The 18,280-nt window shown below is 39.4% G+C and overlaps 1 protein-coding gene across 1 annotated transcript in view; it reads left to right on the plus strand.

The window, feature by feature from the left end:
• The window catches only part of P3H2 (prolyl 3-hydroxylase 2), a 177,736-nt gene that overhangs the window by 128,196 nt on the left and 31,260 nt on the right, over nucleotides 1–18,280 (plus strand). The window contains exons 2-5 of the mRNA XM_005897670.3: nucleotides 2,835–2,987; nucleotides 5,183–5,372; nucleotides 15,475–15,606; nucleotides 17,410–17,552. Coding sequence (XP_005897732.2) covers nucleotides 2,835–2,987; nucleotides 5,183–5,372; nucleotides 15,475–15,606; nucleotides 17,410–17,552 — 618 coding nt within the window. The remainder of the gene's footprint in view (nucleotides 1–2,834; nucleotides 2,988–5,182; nucleotides 5,373–15,474; nucleotides 15,607–17,409; nucleotides 17,553–18,280) is intronic.

Consider the following 18,280-nt stretch of genomic DNA (forward strand, 5'->3'; position numbering starts at 1 on the left):
TCCCCAAGAAAAAGAAATGCAAAAAAGCAAAATGGCTGTCTGAGGAGGCCTTACAAATAGCTGAGAAAAGAAGAGAAGTGAAAAGCAAAGGAGAAAAGGAAAGATATAAGCATCTGAATGCAGAGTTCCAAAGAATAGCAAGGAGAGATAAGAAAGCCTTCCTCAGTGATCAATGCGAAGAAATAAAGGAAAACAGCAGAATGGAAAAGACTAGAGATCTCTTCAAGAAAATTAGAGATACAAAGGGAATATTTCATGCAAAGATGGTCTCAGTAAAGGACAGAAATGGTATGGACCTAACAGCAGCTGAAGATGTTAAGAAGAGGTGGCAAGAATACACAGAAGAACTGTACCAAAAAATCTTCATGACCCAGATAATCACAGTGGTGTGATCACTCACCTAGAGCCAGACATCCTGGAATGTGAAGTCAAGTGGGCCTTAGGAAACATCACCATGAACAAAGCTAGTAGAGGTGATGGAATTCCATTTGAGCTATTTCAAATCCTGAAAGATGATGCTGTGAAAATGCTGCACTCAATATGTCAGCAAATTTGGAAAACTCGGCAGTGGCCATAGGCCTGGAAAAAGTCAGTTTTCATTCCAATCCCAAAGAAAGGCAATGACAAAGAATGCTCAAACTACTGCACAATTGCACTCATCTCACATGCTAGTAAAGTAATGCTCCAAATTCTCCAAGCCAGGCTTCAGCAATACGTGAACCTTTAACTTCCAGATGTTCAAGCTGGTTTTAGAAAAGGCAGAGGAACCAGAGATCAAATTGCCAACATCTGCTGGATCATCGAACAATCAAGAGAGTTCCAGAAAACATCTATTTCTGCTTTATTGACTATTCCAAACCCTTTGACTGTGTGGACTACAACAAACTGTGGAAAATTCTGAAAGAGATGGGAATACCAGACCACCTGACCTGCCTCTTGAGAAACCTGTATGCAGGTCAGAAAGCAATAGTTAGAACTGGACATGTAACAACAGACTGGTTCCAACTAGGAAAAAGAGTACATCAAGGCTGTATATTGTCACCCTGCTTACTTAACTTATATTCAGAGTACATCATGAGAAACACTGGACTGAAAGAAACACAAGCTGGAATAAAGATTGCTAGGAGAAATATCAATAACCTCAGATATGCAGATGACACCACCCTTATGGCAGAAAGTGAAGAAGAACTAAAGAGCCTCTCAATGAAAGTGAAAGAGGAGAGTGAAAAAGTTGGCTTAAAGCTCAACTTTCAGAAAACGAAGATCATGGCATCTGGTCCCATCACTTCATTGCAAATAGATGGGGAAACAGTGGAAACAGTGGCTGACTTTATTTTTTGGGGCTCCAAAATCACTGCAGATGGTGATTGCAGCCATGAAATTAAAAGAGGCTTACTCCTTGGAAGGAAAGTTATGACCAACCTAGATAGCATATTCAAAAGCAGAGACATTACTTTGCCAACAAAGGTCCATCTAGTCAAAGCTATGGTTTTTCCAGTGATCAAGTATGGATGTGAGAGTTGGACTATAAAGAAAGCTAAACACTGAAGAATTGATGCTTTTGAACTGTGGTGTTGGAATGGACTCTTGAGAGCCCCTTTTACTGCAAGAAGATCCAACCAGTCTATCCTAAAGGAGATCAGTGCTGGGTGTTGATGATCAGCAACATCGGTGCTGATGTTGAAGCTAAAACTCCAATAATTTGGCCAACTGATGAGAAGAGCTGACTCTTTTGAAAAGACCCTATGCTGGGAAAGATTGAGGGCAGGAGGAGAAGGGGACAACAGAGGATGAGATGGTTGGATGGCATCACCAACTCAATGGACATGGGTTTGGGTGGCATCTGGGAGTTGGTGATGGATGGGGAGGCCTGATGTACTGAGGTTCATGGGGTCACACAGAGTCAGACATGACTGAGTGACTGAAATGAACTGATACTTCAAAATAGACCTAATGTAATTTATATTTCATTGTGAAAGTGACTAGTGCTAGTGTGACTATTCACTTTTCTGAATTGAGGTCAGACTCTGTCTATAGATATTCTCCATGGAGAAAACAGGGCAAAATGTATTAAATCAAACAAATTTAATTTCATTTTGTTTAAAAAAGTACACCATTGCATGTTACATGGGGAACAGCATATTAAGTGGTTTAAGAGGAGATTTATAGTGTCTTTGTATTTTATTGAAAATCCTTCTTTTTGTACTGATGAGAATCCAAGTGTAAGTTTGGAATCAATTTCTTAATCAAAGAAATATAGTAGTACATTTTCTGTACTATATTTAGTATCTTGTATGGATTGGAAGAATTATTTTAAAATCTGTGTTCTTCATATTCTAAAGCCTTTATAGCAAACTTGGTGTAGTGGAATGTATCCCCAATATCATGTTTCAGAAAGTCACGGTTTATTCCTCTATTGTAAGGATTAAAGCCAAAAGGAACACAAAGAAAATTAGATAAAAAAGACAAAAATATTGAAAATGTGAATCAGACATGGCACAGCATTGGCAGTTTTTAATTTTGATCAATCGAAAAACAAACGGAAGCATGTCTATTCAATTTGCCAGGAAACACAGATGGCTTCGAAATGAGGGAGAAGAGAACAAACTTAGAACAAAGCACGTTTATCCGTTTTCACCATAGCCAAAATACCCATACCCACATATCATTTTAGGAGCGCTTGTTTATTAACCTCCTGCCCTTTAGTGTGGAGGCTGGGTGGAGGGAATGAACCCAGCCCTGGCACTTTCAGTCTGTGACCCTTGGACTGGTACTCAATGTGGTTTAGAAATATTTGCCTTCATTTGGTCCTTTTTTTCTCCCCCTCTTTATAGCTTAACCAGATGGAAAAGGCAGTGGCAGCAGCACACACATTTTTCATGGCCAACCCCGAGCACATGGAAATGCAGCAGAACATCGAGAATTACAGAACGATGGCGGGAGTTGAAGACCTCCAGTTGGTAGACCGGGAGGCCAAACCACACCTGGTAAGCTTTGGGGATCCTGCACTAACCATGAGAAGCTAAGTGCTACCAAGGTTCAATGGATTCAGAGCAAATTCCTATGAGTGGATATCTCACACTGATTCTCAATTTCCAATACAGTTTCATTTTTGTACTTTAAGATGAAACATTGTAGTGCAGGGCTAAAAATATTGAGAGAGAAATTAAAATTAACTTAGAAAAGCAGTATGATATGGTGAAAAGTAAGACATGACATAAATATTTGTAGCCCTTTGTGAGCCTCAGCCTTCCCCTGTACCCCCATGCCTCCCACCTTCAGCACTTTAATTTTACCCACTGGAGTTGAAACCCATGTGAATTGCTCAAAGTCACCCCATGATTTCCCAGCAACCAATTCAGTGGTTTTTCCAGGGTACTCATACATTTCAATTTTTTGTTTTTTTAAAGCTACATAAAGCTGAAGCTGAAGCAGGAAGCTGAAGCTCCAATACTTTTGTCACCTGATGCAAAGAGCCAACTCACTGGGAAAGATCCTGATGCTGGGAAAGATTGAGGTCAGGAAGAGAAGGGGATGACAGAGGATGAGGTGATTGGATGGCATCACTGACTCAGTGGACATGAGTTTGAGCAAACTCTGGGAGATAATGATCAGGGAAGTCTGGTGTGTTGCAGTCCAGGGACTACAAAGGGTCGGACACAACTTAAGGATGGAAAAACAACAACAAAGTTACATAATTATTCCTTCCCAAGAGGCTCAGTGGCAGAGAATCTGCCTGTCAATGCAGGAGATGCAGGAGACATGGGTTCAATTCCTGGGTTGGGAAGATCCCCCAAGGACATTTCTTGTCCCCCAAGAAATGACAACCCTCTCTAGTAGTCTTGCCTGGAAAATTCCATAGACAAGCTTGAAGGGCTACAGTCCATAGGGTCACAAGGAGTCTGACAGAACTGAGCGACCGAGCATCATTTCAGTTCAGTCACTCAGTCATGTCAAACTCTTTGCGACCACATGGACTGCAGCACGCCAAGCTTCCCTATCCACCACCAACTCCTGGAGCCTGCTCAAACTCATGTCCATCGAGTCAGTGATACGATCTAACCATCTCATCCTCTGTTGCCCCCTTCTCCTCTTGCCTTTAGTCTTTCACAGCATTAAGGTCTTTTCCAGTGAGTCAGTTCTTCGCATCAGCTGGCCAAAGTATTGGAGCTTTAGTTTCAGCATCAGTCCTTCCAATGAATATTCAGGACTGATTTTCTTGAGGATTGACTGGGTTGATCTCCCTGCAGTCCAAGAGACTCTGAAGACTCTTCTCCAACACCACATTTCAAAAGCATCAGTTCTTCAGCACTCAGCCTTCTTACATCCATTTATGACTACTGGAAAAATCATAGCTTTGACCATCTGAACCTTTGTTGGAAAAGTAATGTCTCTGCTTTTTAAAATGCTCTATAGATTTGTCATAGCTGCTCTTCCAAGGAGCAAGCATCTTTTAATTTCATGGCTGCAGTCACTATCTGCAATGATATTTGAACCCCAAGAAAACAAAGTCTGTCACCATTTCCATTGTTTCCCCATCCATTTGCCATGAAGTGATGGGACCAGATGCCATGATCTTCGTTTTTTGAATGTTGGGTTTTAAGCCAGCTTTTTCACTCTCCTCTTTCACTTTCATCAAGAGGCTCCTCAGCACCTCTTTGCTTTCTGCCATGCAAAGACAGAGCATGCATGCATACAATTATTCCTTTAAATAAAATCACTATTCTCAAAGTATGACCTTCAAGGGACTGAAGAAAAGGCTAAGAGAGGAAGATTTTAGATGGAAGTCTTTTTTCTTCTTTTTTAAAAAATTGAACCAGGCTTGGAAATGAGCATCTCATCCATCCACATAAGTCTTCCTGCACTTGGTTGCATAGCCCTACCTACATTCAAACAGGTTAGAAATCAAAGTCTTGAGTGATCTCAGGAAGGAAATGAAATTGATTGATGCTGCAGCATAGGCTTACTCAGTCAATCCCTTCTCATTTATGAGTTGAAGCCAGCGACTGAAGTGAACTGAACCGAAGCCAGGGCAGTTACCCTTTATCTCCCAGTGAGACCCTTTATCTTTCACAGTGAAAGAATCCCCTGCCCCACTTCCTAAGTGATCTAGAATCTTCCTGCATCTTGCTATTCAAGTTCTTCTTGGGTGGTCTTAAAAATTTTTTCTGTTTCTTTCTAGGAGAGTTACAGTGCAGGAGTCAAACACTATGAGGCCGATGACTTTGAACTAGCTATCAAGTACTTTGAACAAGCTTTAAGAGAATATTTCAATGAAGACATGGAGTGCAGAGCCCTGTGTGAGGGTCCTCAGAGATTTGAGGAATATGAATACTTAGGGTACAAAGCTGGTCTCTATGAAGCCATTGCAGGTAAAGATTATTTTTTCTTTGATTTTCTGATTGTAGAAAAAACTAGATGCCAAACTGTTCCAACAATGTAGAAGTATGTATTGTAAAAATTAAATAGTGTAAAAAGATTCTCATGTACATATCATATCGTGTCTCCCATGAATTATTTTCCCTAGTTTAAATTTTGGTGACTGTGCTCCCAAGATTTTTCATGTGCATACTTAAATATCTATGTGTTTATTATAATTATTATTTAATTTTTATTAAAATGAGTCAATATTATAGATACTGCTTTTAAGTATATGTCTTGTTTTTGTTTTACTTACGCTTAACAACATATTGTGGATTTCTTCTCATGTAAGTACATGTAGATCTACCTTACTGCATTATATGGGGAAAGCATAATTTATTTGACCAGTCTTTTACTGATGAATATTAAGAAAGTTGCAATTTTTCATTACGTTTACCCATGTAGTAGTGAATACCTTTGTATAGTTTTCTTCAATTACTTAAATGAATAACTTATTACATACAGGGATTTAATATATCACAAAGTGACATTAACTGAGGAGGTTAACTAGTTAACCTAACCTAACGTTATGGTGGGAAGTGAGTTCTCTGCTGCATATGAAAAAATACACAAAGACAAATTGTATTATACTAATACAATATTAGTTTATATTGTATTATATTAGTTTAGTATTAATTTAAATTGTATTATACTAATATAATAAAAAATAGAACTGTTAGAAGAAAATGTAAGAGAATATTAATATAACAAAAGGATAGTTCTCAGACAAAAGATGAGAAGGTTGAAGAAAAAGAATTTAAAAGATTGATAAGTACAAAAGATACTATAAATCAAGTTGACTTTTAATGGTAAGTCAAAAGTTGCAAAATGTTTATAGGTAAACAGTTACTATCACTAATATTTAAACAGTCTGTGAATTATTATTAGTAACAGTTTATTTTTGCTTATTGGTAGTAATAACAATAAGCAACATTTTTTTTAGCAGTTGCAGTATACATTTTATATAGTTATATCACTTTTATATTTCTTTTAATCCTCTAAACAACTCCCTGTGGGTATTGTTATTCACCCTCTTCTCCCCTTTTAAATGAGCAGTTTAGACCTCAGAAAGATTAAGTAATGGGATTAAGGTGAAGTTGAGAATCAATCCTAGGATTTTCTCACTCTGAAGCCTATACTTTGAAGATCTACACAGCTGAAAAATTGACAAAGTTTATTTAGTCAATAATAAATCTTTAATGCATATTTGTTGAGTATATACTATGTTCCAAGTTATAAAAGCATGAAAAACAATGTTTACCCGCACACACACTCATAGAAATCCAAATTAATAAAGTCAATTTGCTTTCCCCAACTTCCAGTGTTTTCTGTCTTCATTGAAAACATCACTCATCTAGTAGCTCAAACCAAAGCCCTAGATATCTTTAACTCTACATTTCCTTCAATTCCTATTCATTCCCCTCCCACTTGTTACTAAACTTTGATGGAGGCTGCTTCCTAACAGCATTTAAGATTTTCTAATTCTTTCCACTCCTTTTGCTACTTTTCTGGCTCAAATCAGCAGTGTATTTTGACTAATCTGCTGTGATAGCCTCCCTCCTGGTCCTCATGTTCTGATCAGGTTTTATTCTGTAGAGCAGACAGGACAGTTTTCAAAAAATGGGAATTCTGTTTATAGACATACTGACATCTCTAGACACCCCAGTGGCTTCCATTGCACTTGAAATCCAAAACCTTTAACAAAGACTTTCATCACTGCATAATAGCATATATTTTCTTCCTCTCTTTTTCTCTCTTTAATCCACTCCTGCTGTACTTCTTTTAATTCCTAGGGTATGCCATACTCATTTCCACTCATAGAAAATTGAAAATATTTTCTATCACTTGGCTATTGTCCAATCTTCTTAAGTACTTAATCCTCAGTGCCTACTTACAGTAGTGGTGGTATAGTTGCTAAGTCATGTCCGACTCTTGTGACCCCATGGTCTGTCACCCACCAAGCTCCTTTGTCCATGAGATTTCCCGGGAAAGAATACTAGAGTGGGTTGCCTTTTCCTTTTCCATTAGCCTACTTACAGTGACTGGCAAATAGAAGGTGTTCCGTGAATATTTGTTAAATGAATGGGTGGAAGGAAGAAAAGAAGAAAAGGATGAGGGAAAGAAGGGAGGAGACTATATATCCATTAATCATATCTTAGACATTAAAAGGGCTAATAATACTCTGTATCTGTGAAAATATAAGTCAAAATATTGAGGTTTTTTAGTGGGATAATTAGGAAACGTCTATCAAAATTTAGACTAGGAAGTAAACTGGAAATCAATTTGCATTTGTTTGGCCTTTTTTTTTTTACATTTTAGAAATGTATATGCCTACACATTTCAAACTGATTGCCATAATAAATCTAGTTATAATATGTCATGATACAAAGATTATTGTTGTTCAGTCGCTAAGTTGTGACTCTTTGCAACCCAATGGACTATAGCATTCCAGGCTCCTCTGTCTTCCACTATCTTCCAGAGTTTGCACAAACTCATGTCCATTGAGTCAGTGATGCTATCTAACCACTAACCATCTCATGCTCTGCCACCCCCTTATCCTTTTACCTTCGATCTTTCCCAGCATCTGTGTCTTTTCCAATGAGTCAGTTCTTTACATCAGGTGGCCAAAGTTTTGGAGTTTCAGTTTCAGCATCAGTCCTTCCAATGAATATTCAGAACTGATTTCCTTTAGGATGGACTGGTTGGATCGCCTTGCAGTCCATGGAACTCTTAAGACTCTTCTCCAACACCAGAGTTCAAAAGCATCAATTCTGGGCTCAGCTTTCTTTATAGTCCAACTCTCAAATCCATACATGACTACTGGAAAAACCATACCTTTTACTAGACAGAACTTTGTTGGCAAAGTTTCTGCTTTTTAATATGCTGTCTAGGTTGGTCATAGCTTTTCTTGTAAGGAGCAAGGGTATTTTAATTTCATGGCTGCAGTCACCATCTACAGTAATTTTGGAGCCCCCCAAAATAAAGTCTCACACTGTTTTCATTGTATCCCCGTCTATTTGGCATGAAGTGATGAGACTGGATGCCATGATCTTAGTTTTCTGAATGTTGAGTTTTAAGCCAGCTTTTTCACTCTTCTGTCACTTTTATCAAGAGGCTCTTTAGTTCTTCACTTTCTGCCATAAGGGTTGTGTCCTCTGTATATCTGAGATTACTGATATTTCTCCCAGCAACCTTGATTCCAGCTTGTGCTTCATCCAGCCCAGCATCTCACATGATGTACCCTGCATATAGGTTAAATAAGCAGGGTGACAATATACAGCCTTGATGTACTCCTTTCCTGATTTGGAACCAGTCTGTTGTTCCATGTCCAGTTCTAACTGTTGCTTCCTGATCTGCACACAGATTTCTCAGGAGGCAGATCAGGCGGTCTGGTATTCCCATCTTTTTCAGAATTTTCCACAGTTTGTTGTGATCCACACAGTCAAAGGCTTTTGAATTGTCAATAAAGCAGAAGTAGATATTTTTCCTGGAACTGCCTTGCTTTTTTTATGATCCAATGGATGTTGGCAATTTGCTCTCTGGTTCCTCTGCCTTTTCTAAATCCAGCTTGAACATCTGGAAGCCCACAGTTCACGTACTTTTGAAGCCTGGCTTGGAGAATTTTGAGCATTACTTTGCTGGCCTGTGAGTTGAGTGCAATTGTGCGGTAGTTTGAACATTCTTTGACATTGCCTTTCTTTGGGATTAGAATGAAAACTGACCTTTTCCAGCCCTGTGGCCACTGCTGAATTTTCCAAATTTGCTGGCATATTGAATTGCAGCAGTTTAGCAGCACCATCTTCTAGGATTTGAAATACCTTAACTGGAATTCCATCACCTCTACTAGCTTTGTTCATAATGACGCTTCCTAAGGCCCACTTGACTTTGCATTCCAGGATGTCTGGCTCTAAGTGAATGATCACACTATTGTGTATATCTGGGTCCTGAAGATCTTTTTGTATAGTTCTGTGTATTCTTGCCACCTCTTCTTAATATCTTCTGCTTCTATTAGGTCTGTTACTGTGCCCATCTTTGCATGAAGTGTTCCCTTGGTATCTCTAATTTCATGAAGAGATCTCTAGTCTTTCCCATTCTATTGTTTCCCTCTATTTCTTTGCATTGATCACTGAGGAAGGCTTTCTTATCTCTCCTTGCTGTTCTTTGGAACTCTTCATTCAAATGGGTATATATTTCCTTTTCTCCTTTGCTTTAGCTTCTCTTCTTTTCTCAGGCAGTTATAAGGTCTCCTCAGACAACCATTTTGCCTTTTTGCACTTCCTTTTCTTGGGGATGGTCTTGATCACTGCCTCCTGTACATTGTCCTGAACCTCTATCCATAGTTCTTCAGGCACTCTGTCTATCAGATACAATCTCTTGAATCTGTTTGTCACTTCCACTCTATAATCATAAGAGATTTGATTTAGGTCACACGTGAAGAGGAACTAAAAAGCCTCTTGATGAAAGTGAAAGTGGAGAGTGAAAAAGTTGGCTTAAAGCTCAACATTCAGAAAAATAAGATCATGGCATCTGGTCCCATCACTTCATGGGAAATAGATGGGGAAACAGTGGAAGCAGTGTCAGACTTTATTTTTGGGGGCTCCAAAATCACCGCAGATGGTGATTGCAGCCATGAAATTAAAAGACGCTTACTTCTTGGAAGGAAAGTTATAACCAACCTAGATAGCATATTCAAAAGCAGAGACATTACTTTGCCAACAAAGGTCTGTCTAGTCAAGGCTATGGTTTTTCCTGTGGTCATGTATGGATGTGAGAGTTGGAGTGTGAAGAAGGCTGAGCGCCAAAGAATTGATGCTTTTGAACTGTAGTGTTGGAGAAGACTTTTGTGAGTCCGTTGGACTGCAAGGAGATCCAACCAGTCCATTCTGAAGGAGATCAGCCCTGGGATTTCTTTGGAGGGAATGATGCTGAAGCCAAAACTCTAGTACTTTGGCCACCTCATGCAAAGAGTTGACTCATTGGAAAAGACTCTGATGATGGGAGGGATTGGGAGCAGGAGGAGAAGGGGATGACAGAGGATGAGATGGCTGGATGGCATCACTGACTCGATGGACCTGAGTCTGTGTGAACTCCGGGAGTTGGTGATAGACAGGGAGGCCTGGCGTGCTGCGATTCATGGGGTCACGAAGAGTCAGACACGACTGAGCGACTGAACTGAACTGAACTGAATGGTCTAGTGACTTTCCCTGCTTTCTTCAATTTAAGTCAGAATTTTGCAATAAGGAGTTCATGATCTGAGCCACAGTCAGCTCTCAGTCTTGTTTTTGCTGACTGTATAGAGTTTCTCCATCTTTTGCTGCAAAGAATATGGTCAGTCTGATTTCCGTATTGACCATCTGGTGATGTACATGTGTAGAGTCTTCTCTTGTGTTGTTGGAAGAGGGTGTTTGCTATGACCAGTGTATTCTCTTGGCAAAACTCTGTTAGCCTTGACCTGCTTCATTTTGTACTCCAAGGCCAAATTTGCCTGTTACTCCAGGTATCTCTTTACTTCCTACTTTTGCATTATAGTCTCCTATAATGAAAAGGACATCTTTTTTGGTTATTAGTTCTAGAAGGTCTTCGTAGAACCATTCAATTTCAGCTTCTTCAGCATTGCTGGTTGGGGCATAGACTTGGATTACTATGATTTTGAATGGTTTTCTGTGGAAATGAACAGAGATCATCTGTTATTTTTGTGACTGCATCCAAGAACTGCATTTCAGACTCTTTTGTTGACTATGAGGGCTACTCCATTTCTTCTAAGGGAGTCTTGCCCCTAGTAGAAGATATAATGGTCATCTGAGTTAAATTCACCCACTCTCATCCATTTTAGTTCACTGATTACTTTTAATGGCACCCCACTCCAGTACTCTTGCCTGGAAAATCCCATGGACAGAGGAGCCTGGTGGGCTGCTGTCCATGGGGTCACTAAAAGTCGGACATGACTGAGCGACTTCACTTTCACTTTTCACTTTCATGCATTGGAGGAGGAAATGGCAACCCACTCCAGATTTCTTGCCTGGAGAATCCCAGGGATGAGGGAGCCTGGTGGGCTGCTGTCTATGGGGTCGCACAGAGTCGGACATGACTGAAGTGATTTAGCAGTAGCAGCAGCATTATTTAGTTCACTGATTTCCTTTATTAAAGTTTACTATCTTCTGTTTTTAAGGATAGGTGCCATGTTTTCATGCCCACATTTGTCTCTACACCTGCCTCTACCAATGGCTACGGAACAGTTCTGGCAAATGTCCTATATCTGGTTTAAGAGAATTGACTGACAAATTCTTACAGATTAACATTTTGTCATTTCTGAGGTCACCACAGCTGTTGGTTGCTGGAAAAGAATAGAAGTCTCCTAACTCAGGCTATTAATACTTTACACAGCTACCACCACTACTACTACCACCACTCCACTTCCAATAAAGAACAGCAATAAAAAAAAAATCATAGTCCCTCAAGTTCAATCAAATATTATATGTTACAGAAATATCTTGTCTTCTTGGGAATTTGAAGCATATCCACTTTATTATGAGATAGAAATCTTTAAATGTATTTCCATACAAGAATCTTGAGTCTCAAACATATTAAAACATAATTGCACAATAAAATTTGATATAGAATGGAGGCAAGGAATCTAACTAATAAAAAGGATATCATTACTCCATGTAAATTCCTATCAGATTCAAAACTATTTTCAATTAGGAAAAAATTGGCTTTTAAACTGCAGAATGTATTTAGAAAGCCAGAATTTTTTAATTTTAGATTTAGAAGAATGTTGCAAATTGGAGAAAACTACAAATGACTTCTGAATGAAGTTATTTATTGCTAGCCATATTCATTGAAAGCCCTAAAGGATATAATTTTATCAGTTTTATTTTGCTGCTTTTTATACCTTGCTTTGAAAAATACTTTCATTCAGATGGTGTTGTGTATATTTCCCACCTTTTCCTTTTGCTTGTCATTTGAAATTAGTAGTGTGTATTACAAGGTAAAGAGGAAAGCAAATGGCCAGCAAAACTAGGAGAAACATTTGAGAGTTGTTTGTTATTTTCTTAAGAAATAAAATATCTAGCTATTTATTTCTAACATACTAATCAAATAAACAGAACCCATTCTTCTCCTCACATCCTCCAAGTGGAATTAAGAACCAAAGGATAATAGTGATACTATTGTCTATCCTATATTGGATTGATTAGCCAGGTTTTAGAGAACTGGCACATTGTCCTACACACCAGAAAACATGTATTTCCTTTCTGTTTTGTTTTGGGTTCCGTCTTCAAGGTCATCCAGATATAAGCCAAACTCTGCCTAATAGAGAGCCTTTTGAAAAGAGGCAGTTGTGAATTAGAATGTACAGTAATAAAGTAGGGAAGTTTTATCATTATTCTCAAGAGAATTCACTCTGCACAAGCATGAATGGACTGTTTTCTTAATGGAAAAGACTGCCTCCTTCTTTATTGTAAAAATCAGAGTCAGGGCAAAGTATAAAAAGGGTTTTCTTTCTAGGACATTAGCTTCTTGTGTTTCCTTAGCTCCTGCTTGGATGAGATAGAACCCAGAGCTGTTAATAAAAGGAGCATGAAAACTGCTATGCTTCAGGATCCCCACCCGTTTGCAAGTGACAAGAATGGGGACAAAGAAAGGGAAACAAAGAAAAAGAAACAAAGTGCTCCTTCAGATTCTTTACTTTTCATCCTTCTCCTATAGTACTACCAGTCTCTATAGTATTAGGGGGCTTTCCAGGTGGCTCAGTAGTAAAGAACCCATCTGCGAAGCAGGAGACGAGGGTTCAATTCTTGGATTGGAACAATCCCTTGGAGGAAGAAATGGCAACCCACTCTAGTATTCTTGTCTGGGAAATCCCATGGGCAGAGGAGCCTGGAGGGCTACAGTCTATGGGGTCGCATAGAGTCAGACACAACTTAAGTTACTAAAACACCAACAATATTAGCAAATATGGAAAACTCAGCAGTGGCCACAGGACTGGAAAAGGTCAGTTTTCATCCCAATCCTAAAGAAAGGCAATGCCAAAGAATGCTCAAACTACCACACAATTGCACTCATCTCACATACTGGTAAAGTAATGCTTAAAATTCTCCAAGCCAGGCTTCAGCAATATGTGAACTGTGAATGTCCAGATGTTCAAGCTGGTTTTGAAAAGGCAGAGTAACCAGAGATCAAATTGCCAACATCTGTTGGATCATCAAAAAAGCAAGAGAGTTCCAGAAAAACATCAATTTCTGCTTTCTTGACTATGCCAAAGCCTTTGGCTGTGTGGATCACAACAAACTGTGGAAAATTCTGAAATAGATGGGAATACCAGACTGCCTGACCTGCCTCCTGAGAAATCTGTATGCAGGTTCAGGAAGCTACAGTTAGACCTGGACATGGAACAACAGACTGGTTCCAAATAGGAAAAGGAGTATGTCAAGGCTGTATATTGTCACCCTGCTTACTTAACTTATAGGCAGAGTACATCATGAGAAAACCTGGACTGGAAGAAACACAAGCTGGAATCAAGATTGCTGGGAGAAATATCAGTAACGTCAGATATGCAGATGACACCACCCTTATGGTAGAAAGTGAAGAAGAACTAAAGAGCCTCTTGATGAAAGTTAAAGAGGAGAGTAAAAAAGTTTGCTTAAAGCTCAACATTCCGAAAAATAAGATCATGGCATCTGGTCCCATCACTTCATGGGAAATAGATGGGGAAACAGTGGAAACAGTGGCTGACTCTTTTTCTAGGCTCCAAAATTACTGCAGATGGTGATTGCAGCCATGAAATTAAAAGACACTTACTCCTTGGAAGGAAAGTTATGACCAACCTAGATAGCATATTCAAAAGCAGAGACATTACTTTGCCAACAAAAGTCCATCTAGTCAAGGCTATGGTTTTTCCAGTGGTCATGTATAGATGTGAAAGTTGGACTGTGAAGAAAGCTGAGCACAGAAGAATTATGGTTTTGAACTGTGGGATTGGAGAAGACTCTTGAGAATCCCTTGGACTGCAAGGAAATCCAACCAGTCTATCCTAAAGGAGATTAGTCCTGGGTGTTCACTGGAAGGACTGATGCTGAAGCTGAAACTCCAATACTTTGGCCACCTCATGCAAAGAGTTGACTCATTGGAAAAGACCCTGATGCTTGGAGTGATTGGGAGCAGGAGGAGAAGGGGACAGCAGAGGATGAGTTGGCTAGATGGCATCACCGACTAGATGGACATAAGTTTGGGTGGCATCCGGGAATTGGTGATGGACAGGGAGGCCTGGAGTGCTGCAATTTATGGGGTCGCAAAGGGTCGGACAAGACTGAGCGACTGAACTGAACTGAGCGAGAATAAGTTCCTGGTCAATAGATGTAAAGGAGTGTTGTTTCTATTTCTCCTTTAGTTAAAGTTGCTTGAAAATATTAACCAAGAAAAGGAGCACTGTGGCTTCACTTCTCTGTATGGTCTCCCCATGTACAGAGTAGTTCCTTTCTCTCATCTGGTCCTTAACATAACTGGGGTCTGAACTTCCCATCATGACTCCAGGACACCTCAGACCATCTAAGCCCAAACAGAGACCTGAAGTTGTTAAATAAGGAAGTCACTACTCAGCTGGGTGTGGGTGAGATGAGATAACCTGTGTCAATTTCAGGAGCCATGAAAAGGATCACAGAAAGAAAGAGAGATGTATGGAGGAGGGAGCCAGAAGATTTGGAGTCTGGCAACCCACTCCAGTATTCTTGCCTGGAGAATTCCATGGATGGAGGAACCTCGTGGGCCACAGTCCATCGGGTCGCAAAGAGTCGGACACGACTGAGCGATTTCATTTCACTTTTCATTTCATTTCAGTAATTAGTCTAGTGATCATTGGTTAGGAAGCCTTGACAAGTCACTTGCCTTCTCTTCGCTGTGAAAACAACTTCTGGTCATAAGTGAAAATAATAATAATAATAATGATATTGCTCTCAGAGTGTGTGGTTAGAGCACCAGGTGTGACCATGGCAGTCGCTTTGAAGTCTGGTCGTTGAGCAGGGGAGAGGGACCCACACCCTGGCTCTTGTTTTCCAGATCACTATATGCAGGTGCTGGTTTGTCAGCATGAATGTGTGAGAGAACTTGCCACACGCCCCGGCCGCCTCTCGCCAATCGAGAACTTTCTTCCCCTGCACTATGACTACCTACAGTTTGCCTACTATCGAGGTAAAGCATGGATTATCTGTGAAGACCTTGAGGGAGGGGTGTGGCTTACCATAGCAGACATTGAATTGTTGTGAGTTAGCCCTCTGCCTTCCTCAGTTGTAATCAAGAGATAGGAGTGGGTGCATTTTCTCTGTCACCTCATGTCGCTGCAGCTCAGAACAAGAGCAGAAGGTGAAATTGCAAGTGCACGAATGTTGTGACAATGCCCTGAAAGTTATACTGCATTGATATTTTATATGACTTTTAAATTTAATTTTAAAAATAATATACTCACAGGCTTAAAAGACTAAATATTTAAAAGCTTCTCTATTTCTTTTCCCCACAACCTAATTTCATGTCCTACAATGCACAGTTTCTTATTTACTCTTCCAAAATTTTATACAGAAACATCACACACACACATACACACAAGCCCAGTCTCTGACTTATGTTTTCCTCTTATAAATAGAAGATAATGCATTATTTATACTTGTCCTTACATTCCCTGGTGGCTCAGATAGTAAAGCGTCTACCCGCAATGTGGGAGACCTGGGTTCGATCCCTGGGTTGGGAAGCTCCCCTGGAGAAGGAAATGGCAACCCACTCCAGTACTCTTGCCTAGAAAATTCCATGGATGGAGGAGCCTGGTGGGCTACAGTCCATGGGGTCACAAAGAGTCGGACACGACTGAGCGACTTCACAACAACTCAACAACTACATTGTTTTCTTCACTTAACAATACATATCAGATATTTTTTGGTAGACTGGACTTATGAAATTCCCTTTTGCTTGATTAAAAATGGTCAAGTTTTGGCAGTTTTATTTGGTTCAATCTAGTTGTTTCAATACATAAAGAATTTCATTATTAATTTTTCATATTTATATCTGGTTATCATCATAGTATAATTTATTTCATGTGTCACCTTACTGATGAGCATTATTTTGTTTGTAATATTTTACTCTTACAATCAGTGATCAAATAAATGTTGTATGTATGTCATTTACATTTGCACATAAACATGTATAGAATAAATTTCCAAAAGTACAGTTGCTGCATCAAACTGTTTATTCGTTTGTAACTTTGACAGATGTTGCTGATTTTTCCTCCACATGGAGTACCTTTTTCATTGCTCAGCAACAAAATATATTATCAAATTTTTAGATAGTCCCAAATCTTATATTAGGTGAAAACTGATATCTCCGTAAAGTTTTAATTTCCATTTATCCTATTGAGAAATAGAGAGAAAGTGAATACCTTATGTATAAAAGTGATTACTAGAATTTGGATTGCTGAAGTTGGTCTTAGATATCATGTTTTCAAATTCAGTACAGAAATCAAAATTAACTCCAAAATTTCTGCTCATGATTAAATAATATAAATTGCCAACAAACATTTTTAGGTATAGGCGTTTGATAATTTGTTGAAGACATCAAGCAGCATAGCAGACCAAAATTAGTACTTTTGGAATATCTGAAATCCCATCCTTCCTCTTATCTGAAGCTGTTTTTGCAACTTCACAGTATCTTCCCTCTTTTAAGTTTTATTGTATCTTGGAGTACAGTTGATTACAATGTTGTGTTAGTTTCAGGTGTACAGCAAAGTGTCTCAATTATGCGTATACACATATCTGTTCTTTTTCAGAGTGTTTTCCCATATAGGTTATTACAGAATGTTGGGTAGAATTCCCTGTGCTGTGCAATAGGTAGCACCTTCCCTGTTTTGATCATTTAATGCTGACTTTCATAGACATGTTGACATGTCTCTTAAAAATTTTGTATAAAAGTCTAGGCTGACTCTAATGCCCCAACTCCTGGGTTTTTCAGTCGGCGAATATATAAAAGCCCTGGAGTGTGCCAAGGCCTATCTTCTACTGCATCCGGATGACGAGGATGTCCTCGACAATGTGGATTACTATGAGAGTCTACTGGGTGACAGCGCTGACCCAGCATCTATCGAGGCCAGAGAGGTGAGACCCATGTCTGAGAAGAAACTCTTTATCCTGCTGGGTGCTCTGGGAAGAGCTGGCAAAAATATAACACTTCTCTTAAAGATAGCTAACAACGGAGTAAAGGTTCTAGGATTCTATTCTTTCTAACTTTAAATATTAGTCATAAAAGCCTATATTTCACACACATGCTAGCTTGTCAAAATCTGTGGAAATAGAGATACTTTATGAAGCTTTGGTATTTTTTAACTCATTTTTTTACTGTCTGAAGAAAAATATTTCCACTTGAACATTCAGTCGCTCAGTCATATCTGACTCTTTGTGACCCCATGGACTGCCCCAGGCCTCCAGGACGCCAGGCCTCCCTGTCCATCACCAACTTCCGGAGTTTATTCAAACTCATGTCCATTGAGTCAGTGATGCCATCCAACCATCTCATCCTCTGTCATCCCCTTCTCCTCCCACCTTCAATCTTTCCCAGTACCAGGGTCTTTTCAAATGAGTCAGTTCTTCGCAGCAGGTGGCCAAACTATTGAAGTTTCAGCTTCAACATCACTCCTTCCAATGAACATTCTGGGCTGATTTCCTTTAGGATGGACTGGTTGGATTTCCTTGCAGTCCAAGGGACTCTCAAGAGTCTTCTCCAACACCACAGTTCAAAAGCATCAATTCCTCAGCGCTCAGCTTTCTTTATAGTCCAACTCTCACACCCATACATGACTACTGGAAAAACCAAAGACTTGACTAGA

Source organism: Bos mutus, chromosome 1, assembly GCF_027580195.1.
Source record: "Bos mutus isolate GX-2022 chromosome 1, NWIPB_WYAK_1.1, whole genome shotgun sequence".
NCBI classification, from domain to species: domain Eukaryota; kingdom Metazoa; phylum Chordata; class Mammalia; order Artiodactyla; family Bovidae; genus Bos; species Bos mutus.